This window comes from Prionailurus viverrinus, chromosome B3, assembly GCF_022837055.1.
Source record: "Prionailurus viverrinus isolate Anna chromosome B3, UM_Priviv_1.0, whole genome shotgun sequence".
Lineage (NCBI taxonomy): Eukaryota > Metazoa > Chordata > Mammalia > Carnivora > Felidae > Prionailurus > Prionailurus viverrinus.
Window position 1 is genome coordinate 82,134,286 of NC_062566.1, and position 25,631 is coordinate 82,159,916.

The following is a 25,631-nucleotide window of genomic DNA, read 5'->3' on the forward strand; positions in this document are numbered from 1 at the left end:
CAAAATTAGTGAACTTCTGCCTCCAAACTCGAGTACTTTTTAATTATTGCCATTAGTGTGTGCAAGGTATATGATAACATCGTTGAAAGTGAAAGACAGTATTTTCATGCAAATTAATCTGTGAATAAACAAAACTGAAATCTGAATACTAGCACCCTATTTTAAAAGTTCTGATGAAAACTCTTTTGGGCTATACCTGAAACCCAATGGGAAAGGTGGTTGGAAGTTGGCGATTCTTTTAAAATTACAAGTTTGAACTCTTGAAAAACTGATTACAGACCCTTTAAAATTTAAATACCGTAGGCAGAGCGGAACAATAACATCCCTTGAATAAAATACCTCTGACACTCAAGATTGTTGCCATTCTCCCTTTAGAGATTTTTTTTTCCTTGCCAAAAAGGAATTGCAAAGGTTAAGTCATATCTGTAAGAATCAGGTTGTAGTCTTGTGTATTTTTTTCACATTAAATATCAAAGATAGCTTAACATATTTAGCATTTTCTGGGTTTTACTATTAATAAAGTTAAAAGAAAATCCAGTGTGATCAGGCAGTGGAGCCACATTAAGTTTGTATGTGAAACACCCATTGTGCTTATCTTATTCTTGATATTGCTCTGAACCCATGTTCCACATTCTGAGTTCTGTGTATAAAGTTAAACATTGCAGAAGGGCATATATCTGATGATACAGATGAATAAGGTTGAAGTTTAGTAATGAGCAAAGTTGATAAATTTAATATGTTCTTGTCTTCAATATGTCTTTTATTAATATAATTTGATTATTTTGTGGGAAATTATGAAACACTACTAAAAATTCTGATCGATTATAAAACTACCAGAAATTTAAGGTTCCTGTTTATACTATAATATATATTTTAACATACCAAAACCAATATTAAATTTCTTAAAATATTAATTACTTACAGGCAAAGTTGTTAGCTATGCAAGAAGCCAGAGAAACTGCAATTCAACAGTACAAAAGACTAGAGGAAGAAATACAAACACTTCGTGTTTACTACAGGTAAAATTCTTTTTAACCTGGGCATAAAGAAATGTTGGTTTGGGAAATGTTTCTACCTAGTTTTATAGTGAGTGAAGAAATACCTCAAGGAAATTAAACATTATTCAGTTAAAATATTTTTGTAATTTTAAAATGATTCAGGCACAAAATATTCTTTACCTTTTTTTTCTTTCCTGCATTTGGTAAAGTTTAAGCTTAGATTCCCATCAGATTTATAAAATTTACATAACTTATAACCAGTTGTCTGAATGGAGTCTAGTTAACTATTGAACTATTTGCTCATCTAAATGCCACCTCTAAAATGATACATATTTTTAAAATAGTACATGAATAGCAGTAATAGCCTTTCACCAATTATAATATGTTTCTAAAGGAATGCCACTGAAGGATTTTTAACACTTATTTAATTTATGCTCCAAGAGTAGTTGTGAAATTAACTCAGTAGGTCACACTGGCATTTTTTAATGAAAAGAAATAGAATAGAAAATGTCAGAGTGCATTTCCTGTAGTTAAAGTAAATATTGTTTTGTGATACTTTGGTTTCAGTTTTGTGTTATGCGAGAGAGAAATAAGATTGTTGGGTTATCTGTAAAATATCTGTATATTTTTTCACAAAGGATCATTGTAAAAACAAAAAAAGTTTTGAAAAATGATGTACAATGTTCTATATGTTCTCTGATACTTGATAAGATTAAAAAGAATCTGAAGTCTAAAACGTAAGAATTCACTAACTTGGGCTGTGGGTATTTGAAAGATTTTCTTTTAGTTTTTTGCGTCCTCTCAGAACAATGTGGTTAAGTACATAAAATACAATTAAATCAAAACCAGTTTTACTGAAATAGTTATGCAAGTGTGTCATATTACTATATTCACACATCGTTATTAATACATTAAATAACTAGGTCTAACACCAAGTCTATTAACAACCATAATTTCAAAGTAGTGATGACTGTAAATGGTATTTTGGGGATAACTGCAAACACTGAAATGTGATGTGAAAATATCAGTGGCTTCTATGGATGCAAATTCTCTATATAAAGAGGTAACCAAGTAAAATTAGGTCATTAGCACGGGCTCTAACCAAATATGACTGATATTTTCATAACAAGTAGAAATTTGGACATAGAGATGCACACATACAGGAAGGCTGTACAGAGACACCAAGAGAAGATAGCCTTTTGCCTGGCATCCACAAGTCAAGTAATCCCAAAGATTGGCAGCAGATACCAAAATCTAGAGGAGGCCTGGGAGGATTCTCACCTATTCCATCAAAGAGAGGATAGTCCAACTGACATGTTGATTTTGGACCTGTAGCTTCCAGAACTCTGACACAATAAATTTCTGTTTTACGTCTCCCAGTTTGTGCTACAATGTTACAGCAGCCTTAGGAATTAATGCCGTTATCAAATATTAAGTATGTTTGAGGCGCCTGGTGGTGAAGTGTCTGACTCTTGATTTCGGCTCAGGTCATGATCTCAATAGTTTGTGAGTTCGAGCCCCGCATCGGGCTCCATGCTGACAGTGCAGAGCCTGCTTGGGATTCTATCTCCCTCTCTATCTACCTCTGTCTCCCTCTCTCAAAATAAATAAATAAACTTAAAAAAATATTAAGTAAATTGATTGATGACTGGGAAGTCATTTGCCTGCAGTTAGAAGCAGTGTCTATGTGTGGTCATGCAGATAAGCAGAAACCTGATAATGAATAAAGACATCTCAGCAATCCACCCTTTTTTTTTTTAAACTATAGAGTGGATATGACAATCTTTCCTCCATACTTTATACCAATGGATTCTCCACTGTAGCTGTGCATTAAAATCACCTGAAGAGCTTCTAAAAGCCCTAATCCCCATCTCCTCCCAGGCCAATTACATTGGAGTCTTGGTGTAGGACTAGGCTATCAGTGTGTTTTAAGGTCCCTAGAAATTCCCACGTGTATCCCAGTTTGAGGGATGCTGCTTTGCATGCACATTTCAGATAGCTGCGTTACAGCAGGGTCTCTTCTTGGTGGAATAATAGAGGCATATATTAAACCCTCTACTAGGACTTAGAAGTATCATATGATTTGTGCTCAGACCTTGGATACCTCAGTGTGGTATGAAGTAGCTTCACTCTATTGATAAGGGAAAGTTTTTATGGAACCTTTTCCTGCCATCCTTGTGAGGTAGGACAACAGGTGTTTATTGATAAAGTGACAGTGTCCAAAAATTCTGAGAGGCATATGATCTTCTTACATGAACTGACATTTCTTCTTCAAAAATGAACCTGATGCCAGTTCTTAGTGTTCCTCCTTCTTTCTATTGAATTGCAGAAGATTACTGAGAGATTTTTGAAAATTGTAAAGCTAAACTATTTGTTTTTCAAAGACTTTTTAATCTACATGATTGTAACAACTCTTCGAGTTGAACAACTCTTTGAGTTAACAGTTGTTGGCTTAAAGATATTCTTCACATATACCCCTCTTACTGCTACTTAAAAAAAAAAATACTGGTAGTATGGTGAAGCTCCTGGGATTTGCACTTAGAGAGTCCTGCCTTTATGACTTATATAAATGAACTTCCCCAAGACCATTTCCTTTTTTGTGAAATTAGAATTCTAGTACCTACCTCATACACTTGTTTTAAGTATGTATAGCTCTTAGCTTTTTGTTTGAAATTATGTTGTCATTAGTAACCTCCACAGAAGTGGTTTTAATAAAGAATTAGATGTAGAAGTCAGTTAGCTGTGAATTGAAGAGTGATTAGAGGTAATGTAGTAATTTGGACAATAGAATGGTCCTTGAAGAAGCCTGAATAAGAAAGATGTTAATGATAGTTGAGAAGAAAGGAAGATAGGTTAAGGACTTATGTTTTTTGTTTTTGAAAGATGACAGATATTTGAGCCTGTTTATGACTAATGGGAAGGAGCCAAGAGAGAAATTGTCAGGGAACAGGATTCCTAAAGAAATAGGAAGAGATGGAAATTAGAATCTGCAAAAGAGTTTACCTTGAACAGGAAGATGGTCACAGACAGGAGTGAAGGAGATAAGAATAGCTGTGGAATACAAATGAAATTCAGTTTGCAATTAATAGGCTTCAGTTTTTTCTGCAAAGTAAGGGTCACCGTGAGCTTCTAAAGTGACGGAGGACAGGAAGTTTTGGAAGGAATAACAGAATAGCTACTGAAGAGAATGGGAAAGAGAACTGAATAAGGGCAAAAAGAACAAGACAAGCAATCCTGAAGAGTCAGCTGGGGATAGATGCTATAGATTTGTATGAGTTCTGGTTTGTACAGTTGTGTAACTTCACACATTCAGTGGTTCTTGTAAACACAAGAAGCAAAGAAGGCAAAGAATTGGAATGATTCAGGATTACAAATATGCAGGACTAACATGATGAAGAGGAGAGTGGTTGAAAGTAAACTAGCAAAAAGGTGTTGAAATGATGAATGATAGTCTGAGCTAAATAGGGCAGGAATAAAATTGAGAGTATACCAAGAGAAAAAGGAGAAATCCAGAAACCATAAATCTTGAGATCAAAAAGCAAAAGTAGTGGGATTAAGAAAATTCAGGAGCTAAAAGGATCAGAGATTGTAGTCAGAAAGTGGAACCTTTCTCTTTAAGCTCTCAGAGATTGCACTCATTCTCAGCATTGACAATATTTAAAAGTATTGCCTTAGTAGTAGATAGTTGAAACTTAGAAGAGGTAGGGGTCACTAGATATAAAGAAGTCAAGGATTTATGAAACTAACGTACTTGAATACCCATTTGGATATTGTCTCTGAAAATATTGGCATATGTTGAGGTACTCACTGTAAGTGCCATAATGGAAAACGACCTAAAAATAAGTAGATAAAAGCTACATGTTGAAATAAACAGCTGTATGTATCGAAGGATGAACCATGCAGTGTGTGATGCACAGGAGAATGCGTGGTGTCTATGAGGAAAGTTGCACCCTTTAGGAAGATCCATATTTCTGTCAAAACAAAAAGGTATAGAGAACTGTTGTGCATTGTTGATGGGGATATAAAATGATACATCTGCTGTGGAAAACAGTTTGGCAGGTCCTCAAAAAGTTAGACATGGAATTCCTACATGATCCAGCAATTCTACACATAGGATATACCCTAAAAGAACTGAAAGCAAGGACTCAGATACACGCCACTGTTTGTACTGTATTGTTCAAATTAGTCAAAAAGTGAAAACAACTCAAGTGCCCATCTACAGATTAATGAATTAAAAAATGTGTTGTATACATACAATGGAATATTATTCAGCCATAAAAAAGAAATGAAATTCTGATGCAAGCTGCAACATGAGTGAACCTTAAAAGCATTATGCTAAGGGGAATAAGCCAGAAAGAAAAGATAAATATGATATGATTCCACTTCTGTGAGGTATCTAGAATAGGCAAATTCATAGAGACAGAAAGTAGAATAGAGTTACCAGGGGCTGAGAGAAGGAAGGAATAGGGAGCTCCCAGGGGCTGGAAGAGGAGAGAGTGGGGAGTGATGATTTAATGGGTACAGAGTTTCTGTTTGGAATGGTGAAAAAATTCTGGATATGGATGATGTTATCTTGCCACAGTTGTTTTTAAAATGTACAAAGAATGTTCTGTGAAGATATACAGATATTTATTTTAAATAGTATGGGGGTAAAATCCCTGGGATATAAAACTCTGGGAAGAGAGAGGCAATTACCAAAAAGAACAAAGCTGAAATTTCCTGGAAGCTCACATTCTGATTTAATCGATTCAAATGAAAGTAAACAATATTTCTTACTCACCTGAATAGATGGTGGTTACAAATCCATACATGAAACACAACTAATTCATAGAAACATTGGGAGTTTTTCTCCTTACTTTCCTATGTTACAGAGGACAGGAAAAAGTTCTACTTTAATGTGAAGGTAACCAAGACTAATTCTGTAGTGTGTGTGTGTGTGTGTGTGTGTGTGTGTGTGTGTGTGTGTGTGTGTGAACTCATAGATAATAAATTTTGTTTAACAAAGTTTAAGAAAAAACACATTTTCAGTTATTCAAGTCAATTTTACACTTATTTATACATATATGTATATTGTCATGTCAAACAAAGTAATTTACCAGTAATTAAGAAAAAATAGGGGCACCTGGGTGGCTCAGTTGGTTAAGCATCCGACTTCAGCTCAGTCATGATCTCACAGTTCGTGGGGTCAAGTCTCATGTCAGGCTCTGTGCTGACAGCTCAGAGCCTGGAGCCTGCTTCGGATTCTGTGTCTCCCTCTCTCTGCCCCTCCCCTGCTCATGCTCCGTCTCCTTGTGTCTCTCTCTTTCTCTCTCTGAAAAATAAACATATATTAAAAAAAAAATTTAAACTTAAAAGGAAAAATAGCTAAGGACAATATAGGAACAGGACAGTAAGCTGGAGTTAGGAGCAAGTCAGTGTACAGCTTGCATGTATATACCATGAAACAGGAAAAGAATAAGCCTAAAGAAGAAGTCTGGCTCTCACCTTTCCAAAAACCGAAGCAGGGGAGGATGTGTGATCAGTTATTAGTTTCAAGGACAGATTAAAATATGCTGATGACTTTCATTCTACCATGCCTTTAATTCTGCCAATTAGTGATATTGACCTTCTTCTTTTTAAATTATTTTCCAAAATAATTTTCTTTTTCTGGGTTATGTACACTAAGAGCTACTGTTACTATAACCTTTCCATTTCTCTGTATGGAGTAGGAAAATGAAAAAAATATTTTTCTGAGTTTCTCTATTCTGTTTGTTTCCTTTGAGCTTCAGAAGATTTTGAGTACTAAGAAGAGAAATGCTGGCCTTTCATTTCCTTTGGCAGAGTTAGAGACAGGGGCAGTGAGGTAGATGTACCCATCCTAAACTTAACCATTATAACTGACGGCTCTTTCACATTAAACCGGAAGGCATAACAAGAGAGGAATAGCAAGAGGAAGATTTAAAATAAATCTCAGTTATTACCAACGTGTTATTAGTAAAATATCAGTACCTCCTCATTGCTGTGCTGAATGCTAAATTCATTTGCAAGAGCTTCATTAGTTTCAATCTGAACAGTTTCATCAGGGAATGATCTCAAACTTGGAAGGGTTAGATTTGTATTTTTTCCTGTATTGTAAACCTGTAGTGCTGCATTCCTGAGTTCAGGAGGCATAATAATAACAAACTCTTTCTAATGGAGAGAATGCCTAAGTTTGAACGTTTGCTAATTTTATAGTGCTTCCCTATATTTCCTTTTGCTGTAAAATGTAAATTCAAGTGTGTGCATAAGAACTAGATCCTGTTGTTTGGTGCCATTAAACTAGGATTTAATATACTTATTTATAACAACAGCAGTTTATGTCTTAGGTTTTTATTATGTTTTGTGTGATTTCCGTGTGGGAAGTTGTGATGCCTTATGGAACCTGGTAAATTTCACATTTTAGGCTAAAAGTACTGAATAGAATGCTTCATATTTTACGGTAGTATGTTTCCTAGGACTGTACTAGTACTTTCTTACTCATAGAAATCATTTTTATTTTTATTTTATTTTTTTAACTTTTTAAATGTTTATTTATTTTTGAGAGAGAGAGAGACAGAGAGACAGAGAGAGACAGAGAGAGACAATCCGAAGCAGGCTCCAGGCTCTGTGTTGACAGCACAAGGGGCTCGAACTCACAAACTGTGAGATCATGACCAGAGCCGAAGTCGGACGCTTAACCGCCTGAGCCACCCAGGCGCTCCTAGAAATCATTTTTAATAGAATGGTTACATGTTTGACATACTGAAAACTAGACTAAACCTGAGCCCTGCTTACTGGTTCATAATGTACATTTCAAAGTCGTACGAGCTATAATATAGAGCCCATATAAAATATATTCAAAAAGAGAGTGAAATTCTTAATTTTGTCTGCATCCCTTTTCTAAATTTTATTTAGTTATGAATCTTTTACTTAGCAAGATTTTTTTGTCCGTGTATATGCTATCCATAACAGAGACATTACTGTCACTAGGATCTGGGTTTTTATTTTGTTTTGTCTTTTAGTGGTGGTTTTGGTTCAAAACAACGGTTTTGAACTGTTGTTCTCCCAGTTGGAACTATATGCATTGATAAGACAGTCAGCAGTGATTATGGCATGGAAGTTCTAGCCAGGAAGCAACTTTGTTCTTAAAGTAAATCCCTCATCAAGAGGGGGTTGATCCTGACCTCATTTGTTCAGTGTTCTAATCAACGAACTGCCCAATGACATAAAAAATTTTGTCACATATGTATTTTCTACAAGAAGCAACTATCCGTGGAGTTGTGTTAATTGTACCATACTGCTAAAGCAGTAATAAAAAAAGAACAAAAGGAGACCTGAATTCTTTCATCTTTGCCATTAATCAGAATTTTTTTTTAACATAGGCAAGCTCTAACCTTTCTAGATTTCAGTTTAACTTTGACACTAGGGGCTTTTTGTAGTTCTAACATTTTGTGAAATTTGTCACTCTTTCATGTGACGTAGATTAAATTTTATGTTTAGTGATGTTTAGAAATAGTAACTGTCTTCTTGTATCAATAAGCTGCACCTATTTTCAAGGCCTTTTTATTGCACAGCTGACTTCACCTTTACTATTCAAACCACCATTATATTTGTCAGTGGCTCTGGAATGCAAAACAAAAAAAAATTAAAACAAAGTTTGAAAAACAAGAGACCTTAAGGTTTGCATTTTCTATATGTCCAATGATTTAGAATATAGTTATTAAGGATTATTTTCTTCCTTTTCTCAACTTATAGAATGTGACATTTAATAAGTTACTTCTGAATGTCAGTTACTTCACCTGTAAACAGAGATATCTGACCTGCTTATTAGGAAAATCATGAGATAATATGTTTGGATATTTTTTGAGAAATGTAAACCACTGTGCAAGGAAATAATAGTAATATTTATAAAATTACTTGAAAAGCTTTGCTTTATTCAAATGTAACTATTAAATTAGTGAAAAGCCATTTCTACTGTAATATTTTATGTCTTCCATGACTTTGTACCCAAAAGGATATTTTTTGCATTGTCAGTTCTGTTTGCTGGGCCGCCTTCTAACATCTAACAGTAAGTTAAAAAGCAAAACTAAAATTCCATGTGTGTAATTCTACTATTCTTAGTTTTTCTATCAAATGACCCGGCCTCCTAAGAGCATTTAACAAAATATTTGGCATTTAATCATTGTTGTTAGCAAGGCCCAGTGTTAAAATGGACTTTCCAATTCTAGGACTTAATGTTTTCCATCTATTAACATTATTTCTATTAGCTTGAGAAAGTTTTAATTTCATGTTTTGTTAGATAAAAAATTAGTGTTTCCCTTGATCTTGGCACAGAATCACCATTATTATAGTTCCACAGGTGCCATTTGGCTCATGCGTAGGTAATCTTCCATTTGTCCCTTTGCACAAATTTAATCAGTAGCCAAATTTTGCTACAGTTTTCCTTGCAGTGTTTCTTACTTTTGACTTCTCATTTCCCACAGCTCCTACCTTAGATCAGACTTCTATAAATTCGTGGCCAGGCTTCTCTTGCTACTTCATCTTCTTGTTTCCATTCCTTACCCCTCTTAAGATTCCTGAAACATTATTTTCAACCTCTCACTCAGCCATTAACACTATTTAATAATACCACATTACCTAAACAATAAATTCCAAACTTTTTAGTGTAACATTCATGAACCCTTGTTTGTGAGAGACAGAGCACAAGCAGGGGAGAGGCAGAAAGAAAGGGAGGCACAGAATCTGAAGCAGGCTCCAGGTTCTGAGCTGTCAGCACAGAGCCCGACGCAGTTCGAACTCACTAATTGCAAGATCATGACCTGACCTGAAGTTGACTGAGCCACCAGGCACCCCGACTGCCACTGGTATTTCTGAATTAACATGTCGCCAGTCATCTTCTTGCCTGCTGATTTCATTCACCTCAGTGTCACCCGTGTCAGTACACTGCCTCACACATAGTAGGAACTCGACAAATATTTGTTACAGTGAATTGACTATTATTTGCACTCCCAAAATGAACCGCTCACAATTTCTTGGACACACCCCACAATTTCCCACTCCAGTGCTTTGATTAACTGTTCGATTAATCTTTTTCTTATCTTTTCAACCAGAAATGATCTCATTCTACCTGAAGTGAACTACCATGGTTCTTCATAGTGGCTGTCACAATATATACCTCATGCTTACCTATGTAATAGTTGTGTGGGTATTTCTCTTAATTCTTCCACCAGGGCTTCTATTCTTTATATACACCAGGCCTTCAGTAAATATTTGCCAAACAGATGAATAAACAATGAAATTTAACACTAGATTGAAAGTTTCTCCAGATGAAACATTTCTTCTGCAGAGTAGAACTGAGTGCAGTGCATACAGTAAGAGCTCAATGCTGAAGGAAATGATTGGAAATAGTATGGACCTAGTCCAACATCTTGGTTAGTCATTTGCAGGGGTGTGGGACACAACAGGGTCTCCATATAAGAGAGTATGCCATCTTCCACCAAGTTTATTTTTTCCCAGGCAACAGTGTTCAAATTTGAAAACCGTTATTAGAAAACACTTATGTGAATATTACTTTTTTTGAAATTTAGAATTAAGAACTCAATATTATTACCATATATCAATGTCATATATGATGTTCATTGCAGTATTGTTTCTTATAGTGAAAAAATCAATTAGAATTTTCCCTATGGATTTTTTTTTAATGAGCACATTATTTAAAAATATCAATTGTCAAAATAAAAACTGGAAAATCTACCAACATGGGACCCTTAGGATTATGGCGTGGTGCGTGTATTAGGGTTCTCCAGAGCAACAGAACCAATAAACTGCATGTGTACATGGAGAGAGATTTATCTGAAAGAATTGATATGCATTTATGGGGGGGGAGGGGTGGCCAGTCTAAAATCTGCCAGGTAAGCCAGCTGGCTGGAGAACTAGGGAAGAGTTGATATTGCTGTCATGAGTCCAAAAATGTAGAATTCCTACTTCCTTGGGGAGCTCATTCTTTTTCTTAAAGCCTTCAACTGATTGGATGACCACCACCCCTCATATTATGAAGAGTAATCTGCTTTCCTCAAAGTCTATTGATCTACCTAATAATCATATCTAATAAATACCTTTACAGCAACATCTAGACTGATCTTTGAACAGGTATCTGGGTACCGTAGCCTAACCAAGTGGACAGAATCAACAGTCACACCTGTGTGTTTCAACAGTCAGCTGGGGCTAAGTAGAAGCTACTTTCTCTGAAAGGAGCATGCACTCTCTGTTGCACCACATTTCCCATCCAGCCCAGTTCATGCATTTAAATCATCTGCCTCAGTCGTACAGGCATGTAAGTTTGTGTCGCAGATGTGTGTTGTGATCTTATTTATAAAAGGAGTGTGTGTACACATTACGTATGCACCAGCCCCTGGCTGCTTCTCTAACCTCACTTATTAACATGTTTCTACTCTTGCTTTACTCTAGCTACACTAGTTCCCTTATTATCACAGACCTTCTAAGAACACTGCCATCTCAGGGCCTTGACTTTTTTTTCTCCTCTGCCCTCTCACTGTGATGAGTCCCCTCCTTCACTCTGTTCACCTTTCTGTTTAAATGTACCTGACCATCTAAAATAGCTTATCCACTCTCTGCACCACTGTTACCCTCCTTTACTTTTCTTCATACTAGACAACCCCACATGACACTAGCCTGCATTTGTGGACTATCTTCTGAAATTAAATTCTGCAAGGACAAGGATTTTGTTTGCGTATCACTGCATCTTATACTTGAATCAGTTCTTAGCATACTTTTAATGATCAATAGAAGTTCTCCGAATGTATGAATATATGCTTAAACATTGTAATACATCAGAAACTTAGCAGGTTATCTGGGAAATGAGACTGGGTGTAACAGATTAATTACCTGGTGAGAGAAGAGGAAATTAAAAAAAAAATGTTTGATTTATTTTTGATAGAGAGAGAGACAGAGACAGAGACAAAATGAGCGGGGGAGGGGCAGAGAGAGAGGGAGACACAGAATCCCTGAAGCAGGCTCTAGGCTCTGAGCTGTCAGCACAGAGCCCCATGGGGCTCAAACTCGTGAACCACGAGACTGTGACCTGAGCCAAAGCTGGACACTTACCTGCCTGAGGCACCCAGGTGCCCCAAGAGGAAATTTTAGATTGCATTTCATACCCTCATAAAGTGTTTGAGGTTTTTGTGAGTATGCATTACTTTTATATAAAAATAGATGTGTAACACCTACTTATATGTGTGTGTGACAATGAAGTTCATTTTCTTTAGTAGATGTTATTAGTGTTGTGCTTTACAAAAAGATAAGATGTATGAGAGAATGAAAATTCAAAGTAGATTTGCCCTACATTATGAAGTATGTTTCTGTAAGTGATAACTTCACTTATATTTTAAGTTTGCCAAATATTTTAAAGTATTTTCAAGTACTTTATGTGGCAAAAATCCAAGCACTTTTAAAAAAATAAAATATTAAAGGAAAGTACCAGCTTGAAAAGAAGTATACCTAAACATTCTTCTGCCACTTGGTAGCAGCAGGGGCCCATGACAGATTAGTGAGGAAAAGGGCACCTTTAAAAAAAAAAAATCCAATCCTATGAACATTAGCTATCGCCAGAAATGACCATGAAAAGAGAGAATCCCCTCATATTTCAAGAGACTTCACTGGGCACAATTAGGTTTAATTTAGCATATTTGAATTAAAAATATTTTTCTCTTTCTGTACATGACATATGTGTTAGTAATGCGTTAAAGTTTTATCAAATCTACACTAGTTTAAAATATTTGGCAAATGGAAGTAATGCCTAATAATTGAAGACCTTTCTTCAGAAACATTGTGATTCATTAACCATAAAAAAAAAATAATGATGCTAACATATAGAACGAGGTATAACAAACTGAGCTCTTTGAGCTACTCTTGATTCCTATAAACTTTCTAATGCTCCTGCTGTCATAAAGAGCTTAGTAAATATTGACTGAGGATGATGATGATCCAGCAGTATTTTTAAGACTGTGTGGCACTGGCAGTACACTCAGATATCCGGGACTTAAGGTTGTCATTTTGCCATGAGGCCCTTCCACCTGGGCCTCTCCCAAAAGGACAAATGTTTACCTGCAGTTAGGCATTTAAATGTGTAAATATTCCAGTCTCAATTATATACGAAGTAGCTAGAGTTTTCACTCTGAATCATGAAGTAGTTGTTCCCCAAAGTTTAAATTGATGTTCTAAAAGTTTACAGAAGTCAAAATAGGCTTACTTGAATATTATTTTCCATAATTCCAAACAAACGTTTTTTATGTACATAGGTCAATATGAAAATATTTTGTTCCTTTTACAGTTCCAAACCCAGGATATTTATGCAACATCTGCATTTATTAGGGCTTAATTTACTATTCTGCTTAGTTGTTATGTTTTAAATATTTTGCAGTATATCTTGTTCCTTTTAACTTATAAGGGTTTTATGACTATCAGTATTCTGTTAATATATTTCCTTAATATAGTTCCAGTCATTTCCCATTTAGTTCTCATTAGATCAGAAATAAACAATAATCAGTTACTACATGAAACCATCAAGAAATTCAAAAGCCTAGGGATTATTTTTTCGTTCAGTTTTATTAGACATTATTGATCTGAAATATTTTAATTTACTTTCATCCGTGGAAAGTTCAGTTGTGCTAGCAAGCTAGGTCAGATATTCTAAATCGTAAAAAATGAAAATTTTCTGAAACATCAGTTGTATGGAAAAATGTGAGAATTGAGGTTTTGTTCCAGACAGTTGGACACACTACAGCATCATTGGCTCATAATTGAGCTATGTAAGTTTCCTGATTTTGTTTGATTTTACTTTTTTTGAATTTGTTTGGTTTTGTTGTATATATTCAGAATTGAAATAACCATTTATCTAATTTTTCTACTCTGTTACCTGAAAACTAAAGTGAAATGAAGGAGTCAAGTGTTAGTCCTTTGTGTCCTGACATGATTCTTTTTTTTTTTTTTTTTTTTTTAATTTTTTTTTCAACGTTTATTTATTTTTGGGACAGAGAGAGACAGAGCATGAACGGGGGAGGGGCAGAGAGAGAGGGAGACACAGAATCAGAAACAGGCTCCAGGCTCCGAGCCATCAGCCCAGAGCCCGACGCGGGGCTCGATCTCACGGACCGCGAGATCGTGACCTGGCTGAAGTCGGACGCTTAACCGACTGCGCCACCCAGGCGCCCCCTGACATGATTCTTAATAGCTATTTCTTTTTGCTTTGTAATTAGTAATATGATGAAAAGGTGACACATAGACTTCAATTATAATTCATATGAAGAAAACTTCATTTATTTCTAAATCAAATTGATTTAGTTGGATCTTTATCATTTTATTTATAAAATTTTATTTTGCATTTATTTTGTTTGGTACGACAAAATGTTTTAATTCAGAGCTGACCTAACGGTAAGACAAATGGTATAGATTCTGACTTCTTAGCTAAGTGACCTTTGACAGGTAATTAACCTGTGTGAGCCTCAATTTCCTGACCTGTAAAATCAGGATTGTAATATTACCTGCCTCATATTATTTTTGAGAAAAATAAAATGAAATAATGCATGCCAAATGCTTTGTACAGTTGCTGGGTATAGGCTTAGGTATTTAATAAATGTGAACAATTGTTATTATAATCTCTGTGCTGAGTTTATATTGAGTCGTCATTCACTTTTCTTTGAGATTCTTTTAATACATTTCCTTTTTTTTTTTTTTTAAGTATTTTTGACTCAAAATACCATATTGAGACTGCAATATGGAATTGTTTGATCTTTCTTTAGGGACAAGTTTTCACTGGAATTATTTTTTTCTTGTTGTAGGATACCTTAAAAAAAAATTTAGTTACGGGGCACCAGGTGGCTCAGTCAGTTAAACATCTGACATTGGCTCAGGTCATGATCTCGTAGTTCGTGAGTTCGAGCCCGTGTCTAAGGCTATCGGCTTGGAACCTGCTTCAGGTTCTGTGTCTCACTCTCTCTTTGCCCTCTCCCCTGCTCTCTCTCTCTCTCTCTCTCTCTTTCTCTCAAAAATAAATAAACATTAAATATATACATATATATTTAGTCAAAAGGATGTGCTTGAACTTAGATTTGGCTCTGTTTTTATTAACAGTTTAGTTTCAGAAATTGTTTCTTTACACAGGAACATTTTAGTGGTCAGAAAACTATTGAGAATTAGAAAATTAATACTTTGCATTCTTATTATACATTATTAAAAACATATTTTTCAGACTTCACCCTCAAAATATACCATTTATCCCAATGTTTTCTAATATAAAATCTCCCCAAGAAAATAATAAGGATGTAATTTTAAAGCTATTCTTCTGTTCTTTTATCTTAGAGTTTGGCACATTCATTATCTTCCTTAATTCCTTCAACATCCTTGTGAGGTGTTACCCCTTTTTGCAGATCAGGAAACTGAAACCCAGAGCTATGAACTAACTTACCCTAGGTCACATCAGGGCCAGTAACACAAGTTAAATATTACCTAACTCATCTAATACTTGGGCCTTTTACTTATCTACTAGACAGCTTCCCCCACCCTGCCTGTCTCAAAAAGACTGCTGAGGCTAAACTGGTACTTCAGCATTATTTTCCTGATTTGGATATACTTGATATGTTTGTCACATTAAACACACCTCTAAGACCACGTTAAAGACATGTTAAAACGGTGAAAGAATTTGACCTGCTTTGGAGTTTAACAGTCTTTGTCTGTGTTCAACCAAACTATACAAATTACAACCGCAGTCAATGTCTGGATTTATAAATAGACTACCTCTGAATTTTTTTGCAACCTTTAAGCTCTAGCATTATATCATATGTCAGACTACAGAAAGTAAATACTGTGCCTGAAAGTAATTTTATCCACATATTTATTTTTATTTGCATGTTGTAGTATTATATTATTTTATCACTGCTCTAGCACAATCAGTAAAATAACATTAACTGTGTTAGAAGTAATCATTAACCAAATAGCCATTTTTAATTTAATATGAATTTATTAACAGCCTACTATATACTATGGAGTGTGCAGTCTCCTATGGAGAATAAAGTAACAGAGGATAAGATGCAGTTGATACAGTCAAAAATATTATAATTAAGTAGAAAGAAAAGAATATACTCAAAATAAGCCTAAAAAATTACATGCTGTTAAATAAAATTAACTTGACATTGCCATAGAAAATCACAGAAGGGAAAAATTATTATAGACTGAAATAGACAAAGTTTTATGGAATGCTTGGAAATTGAAATATGAACAAATGAGATTCTGATAGAAAGAGAGGAGGAGGAAGAGGACATTGTAGTCTGGAAGAACAGCATAAGCAAAGAACAGTATAAGCAAAAGTGAAAACGTTGTAATGAGCATAGTGCGTTATGTAATGGAATTGAGAGGAGGTTGCAGGAATTTGCTCTCATGAATTTAAGATTGATTCTGTATTCTTTACAGATATAGAGCTTGGAAATTAGCATATCACCCAGTAGTTCCATTCCTGGGTATATACACAAAAGAGTTCAAAACAGGTATGCAATCAAAAACTTGTATAGTAATGTTCACAACAGAATTGCTAACAATAGCCAAAAATTGGAAACAACTAAAATGTACACCGACTAATGAATAAACAGAAGTGGTATATCCATATAATGGAATATTATTCAGCCATAAAAAGGAATGACATACTGATACATGCTACAGCATGGATGAACATGCTAAATGAAAGAAGCCGGGGCAAAGGTGCATTTTGCATGATTTTTTTTTTTATGTGAAATATCCAGGATCAGCAAATACATAAACAGAAAGCAGGTTAGTGGTTTCCAGGGACTGGAGATCATGAGGAATGGGAAGTGACTGCTTAATGGATACAGGGTTTCCTTTGGGGATGATTAAAATATTTTGAAACTAAATGCTGATGACAGTTGTGTAACATTATGTGTCACTAGTAGTATATTTTATATTATGTTTATTCAAAAAAACAGATAAAAAAAAACAAACAACCAACCAGAATGCTGGCAAACTTAACCCAGTAACATATAAAAAGAATTATTTACCATGACCAAGCAAGATTTATCCCAAGATTGCAAAGTAGGCTTAATTAACATCTGAAGATCAAGAAATAGAATACGCTTTATCAGTTTGCTAGGACTGCCACAACAAAATGCCTTAGACCATGTAGCTTAAACAACAGACAATTTTTTAAAGTTTATTTATTTATTAGAGAGAGCAACTGCACAAGTGGGGGAAGGACAGAGAAAAAGGGAGAAAGAATCCCAAGCTCTGCCAGAACAGAGCCCGATGCAGGGCTCAAACTCCCGAAACTGTAAGATCATGACCTGAGCCAAAACCAAGAGTCAGACGCTTAACCACCTGAGCCACCTAGGCGCCCCAAATAGCAGAAATTTATTTCCTCAGTTTTGGAGACTAGAAGTTCAAGATCAAGGTGTCATCAGGTCTGGTTTCTCCTGAGGTCTCTCTCCTTGACTTGCAGATGGCCACCTTCTTTCTGTGTTCCCACATGGTCTTTCCTCTGTGCACACACATCCCTGATGTCTCTCTCCATATATCCTAATCTCTTCTTATAGTCATCAGTCAGGCTGGATTAGGGCCCACCGTAATATCCTCAGTTTAAGCTAATTACTTCATTAAATGCCCTATCTCCAAAAACAGTACATTCTGAGGTACTGGGTATCAGGGCTTCAATGTGTGAATTGGGTTGAGGGGGACACAATCCAGTCCAGAACACTCCAAAATTAACATCCTCCTCACATGCAAAATACATTCGTCACAAAGCCACAAGCCCAAAAGTCTTAGCCCACTATTGCATCCACTCCCAAGTCCTAAATCTCATCTAAATCAAGTGTGGGTAAAATTTCAGGTATGGTTCATTCTGAGGCAGAATTCCCCTCCAACTGTAAAACTGTGAAACCAGACAAGTTATCTGCTTCCAAAATACAAGGCTAGGACAGACATAGGATAGACATTTCCATTCCAAAAAAGAAGAAATCAGAAAGAAGAAAAGGGGTCACAGTTCCCAGTCAAGTCCAAAACCTATCCAGGAAGAATCCATTAGACTTTAAGGCTCTAGAATAATCCTCTTTGGCTCATTGCTCTGTCCTCTGGGCCCAGTGAGATAGCAGCCTCACCTTCCAGGCCCATGAGGTTAGCAGTCACACACTGGCCGTAGGTAGCAATATTGCCCCCATATCCCTGGACAGCAGCTTTGCCCCAAGGCCAGGGGGACAGACTGACCCCCTGAAACCAAGGAGGAGACCACCTTGCCCACTGGGTCTGTGCTGGGGTGGCCACCCTGAGGATCTCTGACCACCTTGTGGGTCATTCTTCTTTTTCTTCAAGGATGACACATGTGTGCAGCAAGACAGAGATCTCTATTGCCTCATCCTCTAGATCTCAGAAGTCCAACAGACTTCCTTCATTTTGTCCTATCTCTGTCCCCTTTAGTCCAAACTGGCCGTGTTTCTCCTGGCCCATGTCTATTCCCAGCTTCCATAAAGATGACTGATTAGATCCATGGGCCACACATGATCTCTTTTTGGAGTTGCTGTCCCATCTTATTCTCTCTAGAACACACTTTCTCAGTTTTTGCAATATGGATAGGCTGAGAATTTTCCAAATCTTCAGGTCCCACTTCCTTTTTGCTTAACAATTCCTTTAATTTTATCTTTCTCTCCTCGCATTTTACTGTAAGGAGCAGGGACAAACTAGGCCACACCTTCAATACTTTGTTGATTAGAAATCTCTTCCATTAAATATCCAAGTTAATCACTTACAATTTCTGCTTTCCACCAAACACTAGAACACAGTTCATCCAAGTTGTTTAGCACTTTAAAACAAGGATACCTTTTCTCCAATTTCTAGACATGTTCCTCATTTCCATCTGCTACTCACCAGAATTACCTTTAACATCCATATTTCTACCAGTGGTCTCTTCAAGGCAACATAGGCTTTTTCAATATTTATCTCAAAACTCTTTCAGCCTCTACCCTTTCCCAAGTTCCACAGCCATATCCACATTTTAGGTATTTGTTACCACAGCACCCCTTTCCTGAGAGAAACAGAACCAACAGGATGGATGGATGGATGGATGGATGGATGGATGGATGGATGGATAGAGATAGAGATATATAGACATAGACATTGATTAAATATAGATATATTTAGAGAGAGAGAGAGAGAGATTTAATAAAAGCAATCAGCTCATGTGATTATGGGGTCTGGCAAGTCCAAAATGTTCTGCATGAACCCACAGTCTGGAGACCAGGGAAGATGCTGAAGTTCAAATTTGAAGGCCTTTAGGCTAGCGTGGAGACCCAGAGAAGAGCCAGCATTGTGGTTTGGTTCCAGAGGCAGTCTGGTGCCAGAATTCTTTGTGGTTTCAAGGAAGGCAGTCTTGTTCTATTAAGGCCTTCAACTGATTGAGTGAGGCTTATCCACATTATGCAAAGCATTCTGCTTTATTCACAGTCCACCAATGTAAATGTTAATCTCATCCAAAAATCACCCTTACAGAAACAACTAGAATAATGTTTAAGCAAATAACTGAGCCCCATGGCCCTGCCAGATTAACATATAAATTAACCATTGTATACACAAACACATTAATATAAAAATAAATGTAAACAAAATAATATAAAAAAGCAAAACCCATGTGATCATCTCAAAAAAGCATTTAATATCCAAAACTCTTCATTATTTAAAAAGAACAAACAAAAAAATCAATGAACTAGGAATATAGAAGGGAATATTCTCAACCTAGAAAAGAGCATCTATAAAAAACCCACAGGTAACTTCATACTTAATGATGAAAAGCTGTTTTGCCCCTGAGATCTCAAACAAGACAAGGATGTTCACTCTCACCACTTCTATTTAACATTGTACCAGAAGTTGTAGCAGAAACTAGAATAGAAGGCTTCTAGATTGTAAAAAAAGAACTAAAATTGTCTTCACAAGTGACATGTTCATGTATGTAGTAAATCCATGTATGTAAAATTTACTAAAAAACTGTTGGAACAAATAAGTTTGGTAAAGCTACAGATTACAAAATCAATATGCAGAAATTAATTGTATATTGCAGTGAGCATTCTAAAAATGAAGTGAAGTAAACAGCATTTATAATAACATCAAAAAGAGTAAAATACTTAGGAATACTTTTTTAAAATAAGTGCAAAACTTACATTTTGAAAACTATAAAACATTGTTAAAAAATTACAGAAAATCAAAGTAAATGGAAAAACATCCCATGGTCATGTCATGGATCAGAAAGTTATATTGGTAAGATGTCAAGACTCCCCAGATTAATTTACAGATTCAGCATAATTCCTATCAGAATCACGGCTGTCTTGGTGGGATTGCATATGGAATTGCAAGGGACCAGAATAGCAAAAACAGTCTTGAAAAAGAACGAAGTAGGCAGAATCACTTCCTAGTATCAAACTTACTACAAAGCTACATTAATCAAAACTGTGTGGTAGTAGCCCAAGGGTAGACATTTAGATAAATAGAATTGAGAGTCTAGAAATAAACCCATACCTGACCAAAAAAAGAAAAAAAAAAAAAAGAAAGAAATGGAAACTTTGAACAGCCCTATATCTATCTATTAAAGAAATTGAATTCGTAATTTAAAACATTAGTCAAAGAAACTCCAGACCCAGGTGTCTTCATGTGAATTTTATCAGCCATTTAAGGGAGACAGTAACACTTGTAACACAGTTTCTTTAGAAAATAGAGGAAGAGAGAATACTTTCTAACTTAGTTGATAAGGTTAATTTTATGTTAGTATAAAAAGCAGCTGCAAGCATTACAAGAAACAAAAACTACATGGAAACATCCTTCAGGAACATACTCAAAAAATCCTCAGCCAAAACTAGGAAATCTAATCCAAGAACATATAAAAAGCATACTGCCTTATGACCAAGTGGCAATGCAAGTTTGGTTTAATATTTAAAAATCAATGTAATTTACCCTGTTAACAACATAAAAGAGAAGAAATGACCATCCTAATGGGTACAGAAAAAATACATAATAAAAATTCAAAACCTATTCAGTTGCTCAATCTGACTGATAAAGAACATCTGGGAGCAAATTTACAGCTTACATATTTAATGATAAAGATTCAATGCTTTCTATGTAAGTTCAGGAACGAGGCAAGGATGTCCAACTGTCACTTCAGTTCAACTTCTTACAAGAAGTCATAACCATTAAAAACTAAAAACAAATAGAGCTGCCTGAATTCACAATGTAACTGTATGTATAGCTAATCCTAAGGAATCTTCAAAAAGGCTACTAGAATAACTGGATTCAGGTTTTTACACAAAAATCAATTGTATTTTTATCTATTAGCAATGGACAATTGGAAAATGAAATTAAAAATTCAGTTTCTTTTACACATCCAAAAGTACAAAAAATTTGAGGATGATTTTAACACTTTCCCTGAAAACTACAAAAGATTGCTGAAAATAATTATGCAAGACCTAAGTAAATGGGAGAAACACACAGTGTTCATTAATGGGAAGACTTTTCTGAGTCTTAAATATTGCTAAGGTAATCATTATTTCCAAATTGATGTGTACATTTAACATTATCTTAATAAAAATTACATCACTTATTATTATAGACATTGACAAGCTAATTCTAAAATTTACCAAAAAAAAAAAATCAATTGATTTAGAATTGCCATGCAGTTTTACAAGAGAGACAGTTGGAGGAAAATTACTACCTGATTTCAAGATACAGTGTATAAAGTCACAAATATCAAGATACTAGTATTGTGAAAGGATGGAAATACCATGTAGATCATTGAATTAGAATAGAGTCTCACATGTACCTGGCCTATTTATTTTCAACAATGAAGACCAGGGGATTCATATGGAAAAGTAAAACCTATTTAACAAGCAGCGATAGAAAAACTGGGTAGCTATGTGTAAAAAAAAATTCACTTTAACTCTTACCTCACATCATACACAAAAATTATCTTAACAGAGACTTTGTCTTATTTGCATTTTTTTCCACCACCTAATACACTCTCTAGCTTATAGTAAGTGCTAAATAATTATTTGTATGATAAGTAAATGATTAGACTCTAGTTCTTCGGTTTTCTGGTTCTATCCTCAGTGAGAAATGCTTGTGTCACTTTTAGAAGGCTATACAAATTCTGTTTTCACGTCAAAAAGATAGAATCTAATTAGAAGGATTCTAGTTCCCCTGTTGCACTGGGTCACTCCAGGTAACTTTCCAGTCATAGCTTCCTAGATACACTCACCTGGCACTCAAATGCATAATAGTTTTACAGATATTTCTTTGTGTCATTGCATTTGTATATATTAGAAACTGCAAGAATAAGAACATGTTAAACTTAAATAGAGTAACAAGAGGCAGAACAATCATACATGCCTGTGGATGATTTATTACCATTTGTTGATGCACTAATTTGCATTTTGCTCCCACTGGCAGCTAGAGTCAACATGACATATTCATTTATCCTAATATTTAATTCCAGTGAGCTCCCCTTTTTTATTAACATAGATATAATGTGACTTTATTTTGCTGAAAGAAGTTAGAGGATACTGGTGCCTTTCTTCAATATATGGGTAGATAGTGATTAATGTTGGTGGATAAAATAAAGAGGTAAGGTGACTGTTGAGCATACAAGATTGGAGACATAGGTCAAGACTCCTGATGGCTGATTTTATAAAACAATTCCTAAAATAGTAAACTGTTTGGGGCGCGTGGGTGGCTCAGTCAGTTAAGCGTCCAATTTCAGCTCAGGTCATGATCTCATGGTTCGTGGGTTCGAGCCCCGTGTAGGGCTCTGTGCTGACAGCTCAGAGCCTGGAGCCTGCCTCAGATTCTGTCTCCCTCTCTCTCTTCCCTCCCTCCCTCGTGCTCTGTCTCACTGTGCCTCTCAAAAATAAATAAACATTTAAAAAAAGATTTTTTTAAATAGTAGACTGTTTTATAGAATACCTCCTTCTTTGCAGAGTTGCAAACTAGATATGCTCTTGATTTAAAAACAAAACAGGAAAGTCTGATCAACAGAAAACAAAATGTTTGTCCTAAAAGCTATGTTTTGTGATATTACTTCAATAACGCACCAGAAGAGAGCCCCACTGAGGTTCTAACAGTCCTTTATACTTCTTCAGTACTTACTAATCTTCCTTTTAGGAGGCAAAGCCTCTGCACTATAGCATTAGTAGCAATAGCCAGTGTGGGCTGATACAAGACTGGAGAAGTATCATTGCAAAAGACACATGTATTCTGAAACAAGAATGTGAATCAAGGTGTCCTGTGTATGCTGCTTAGTTCAAAACTGATCTAAGCTCTAGGTTGTAGTAGTTTATTTACAGTGGGCCCATAATGTCACTTGCAGGAAATTATTTTTCTTTTGATTGATGTTATTATAAATAAGGCATAATATATGGCAAAATTCTTTTTATTTGACTATAAACTATATTGACTTAAAAAAAATTTTTTTTAATGTTTATTTATTTTTGAGAGAGAGAGGGAGAGACATAGTGCAAGTGGGGGAGGGGCAAGGAGTCACACAGAATCCAAAGTAGGCTCCAGGCTCTGAGCTGTCACCACTGAACCCGATGCAGGGTTCGAACCTACGAGCCATGAGATCATGACCTGAGCCACAGTCAGAGGCTTAACTGACTGAGCCACCCAGGCGCCCCTGACTTTCTTTCTTAAATGTTGTTAGATTTGCCAATAAATACTTATTAATAACGACTAGCAAAATCATTAACAGCTTTCAACATTTTAATAGTTCCTGCATTTCTTAAATATTGAAGAGTCTTAAAAATCTTTACAAGGAAGTTAATATTGTTTGCTATGCTGTTGCCTTTTAAAATCAGTGGGGTGGGGTCAAGCAAGAGAGCCCAAGGGGAAAAAATGTTCCGAAAAGGAATTTAGAAAAATGAAAGTCTTCCTATATACTGTTAACTATACCAAAAGAACAACAGGATCTCAATTTCAGAATTAGTAGTCTGTTGACTCTTTCATATGCATGAATATCAATTGTGGTTTTTGCATTCATCAATATTTGCTCAAATTCCATGACAGATATGTTCCTTTATATCTTCAAGTTTAAGTTCTTTAGGTATATATTTTTATATAAGTCTTCAAAATTTTCTCATATATGACTCCACAGACATTCTCAAAGACTACCTTACAATAATTTCTGGTTTATGCCAACAAAAAAGGGAAAGCATAAGATTACATTCTTCCTACTGTCACCTGAGGAGTGTTTTTCACATTCCATACATCAGTACTTGATCAGACAGGTTGCTGAAATTTTGGCCATGTCTGCATCATTTCTAAGATCAATAGCTCTATTCCATTTTCTTTTAAATCTATCAATGGGTTCTGCAGCTGATATTACCAATTAAATAAAAAAACAAGAAATCTTTGGCAGAGATAATTCACAAAATTGTCAAAATATTCAAATAATGCATACATTAACTCGGATTATATTTTAAATAGCTATGTTTATTAGTATAAACACTGACATAATATAGACTTCCAGAAAACATTGGAATAGTAAGTATATAGACCTGTAAAGAACTCTTCTTGTCCCTCTTGTCTTAAAAAGTATTCAACAAGTTGAATGAAGGTAAAGAATTTGAATTTTGTTGTTTTTTTTTCCCACCTGTCCATAGTAATGAAATTCTTCACTGCTCTATGTACAGATTACTGTTAAGATTTAAAATTTTTCCTATTTGAAGTTGACTGTTGGCCATGTGGTATTCAAAAATTACAGTTCCTTTCCTTTGGATTGAATTTGTCAGCACCTGTGCCAAAGGACAAGAATGTTCTTTGGATCAAGACAAAAGGATTTTTTTGTTTTACTCCATCAAGTACTTAAAATCATACCATATTTTGTGTTTCTTTCTTACTTGAGCCATGACTTTCTTGTACAGTTGTTTTATCTTGTCTGAAATTTCTAATTACCTTTCTTTTTCTTGGATCTTGTACTTTATTATTTCAGCTTTCTCCATCTTGTCACTCTTACTTTCTGTTTTATGTTTTTCTCTTTTTCACCAGAGCCCTGTTGTCCCTCCTGCTGTAATGGACATGTTGGTCGCTTTCTGGACTGCTGCGCACTGTTGTCCCAAGATTTCTCTCCACTGCTCCGCTAGGGTGGTTTCACTATTTCTGGGATTAAAGGTCTCCTTTCTTGCTTTATTCCCCTCTTCAACTAACTTCCAAACAAAATATAGATGGTAGAGGAGTTTTCTGAATATAGAATTTAAATTCGAAAATTACATCCCTTCAGAGAACTTTCAAATATTACTCTTCTCTTTTTATGCTCCCTAAGTAACTGATCCCAGAAGGAATCAAATTAGTGTTACTTTGTAGACTTTTTCTTAGGGAAGATATTAAACTTTTTTCACCTTGGTGTTCTCAAATCTCATGAGGAGGTGTTTGAGAGTGGATCTTCCTTAATTTATCACACTCTGTACTTACAGATGATTTCAATCATAAGATTCTTGCCTGTCATATCTGAGAAATGCTCCTTAAGATTATTTAATAGTTTTCTCTCCTTTTTTTTGTTCATTTTTTTCTGATGTCTCTTTCTAGTTTTCTAAC

At 35.4% G+C, this 25,631-nt stretch overlaps 1 protein-coding gene across 8 annotated transcripts in view; it reads left to right on the top strand.

Annotated features, from left to right (window-relative positions):
- The window catches only part of MIPOL1 (mirror-image polydactyly 1), a 329,171-nt gene that overhangs the window by 210,058 nt on the left and 93,482 nt on the right, over positions 1-25,631 (top strand). For all 8 annotated transcript variants that reach the window (XR_007153079.1, XM_047863349.1, XM_047863347.1 and 5 more), the window contains one exon: positions 925-1,019. Coding sequence is in view for 7 of the 8 variants with exons in the window: in XM_047863349.1 (XP_047719305.1) it covers positions 925-1,019 (95 nt within the window). In the remaining variant the exon portion in view is untranslated. The remainder of the gene's footprint in view (positions 1-924; positions 1,020-25,631) is intronic.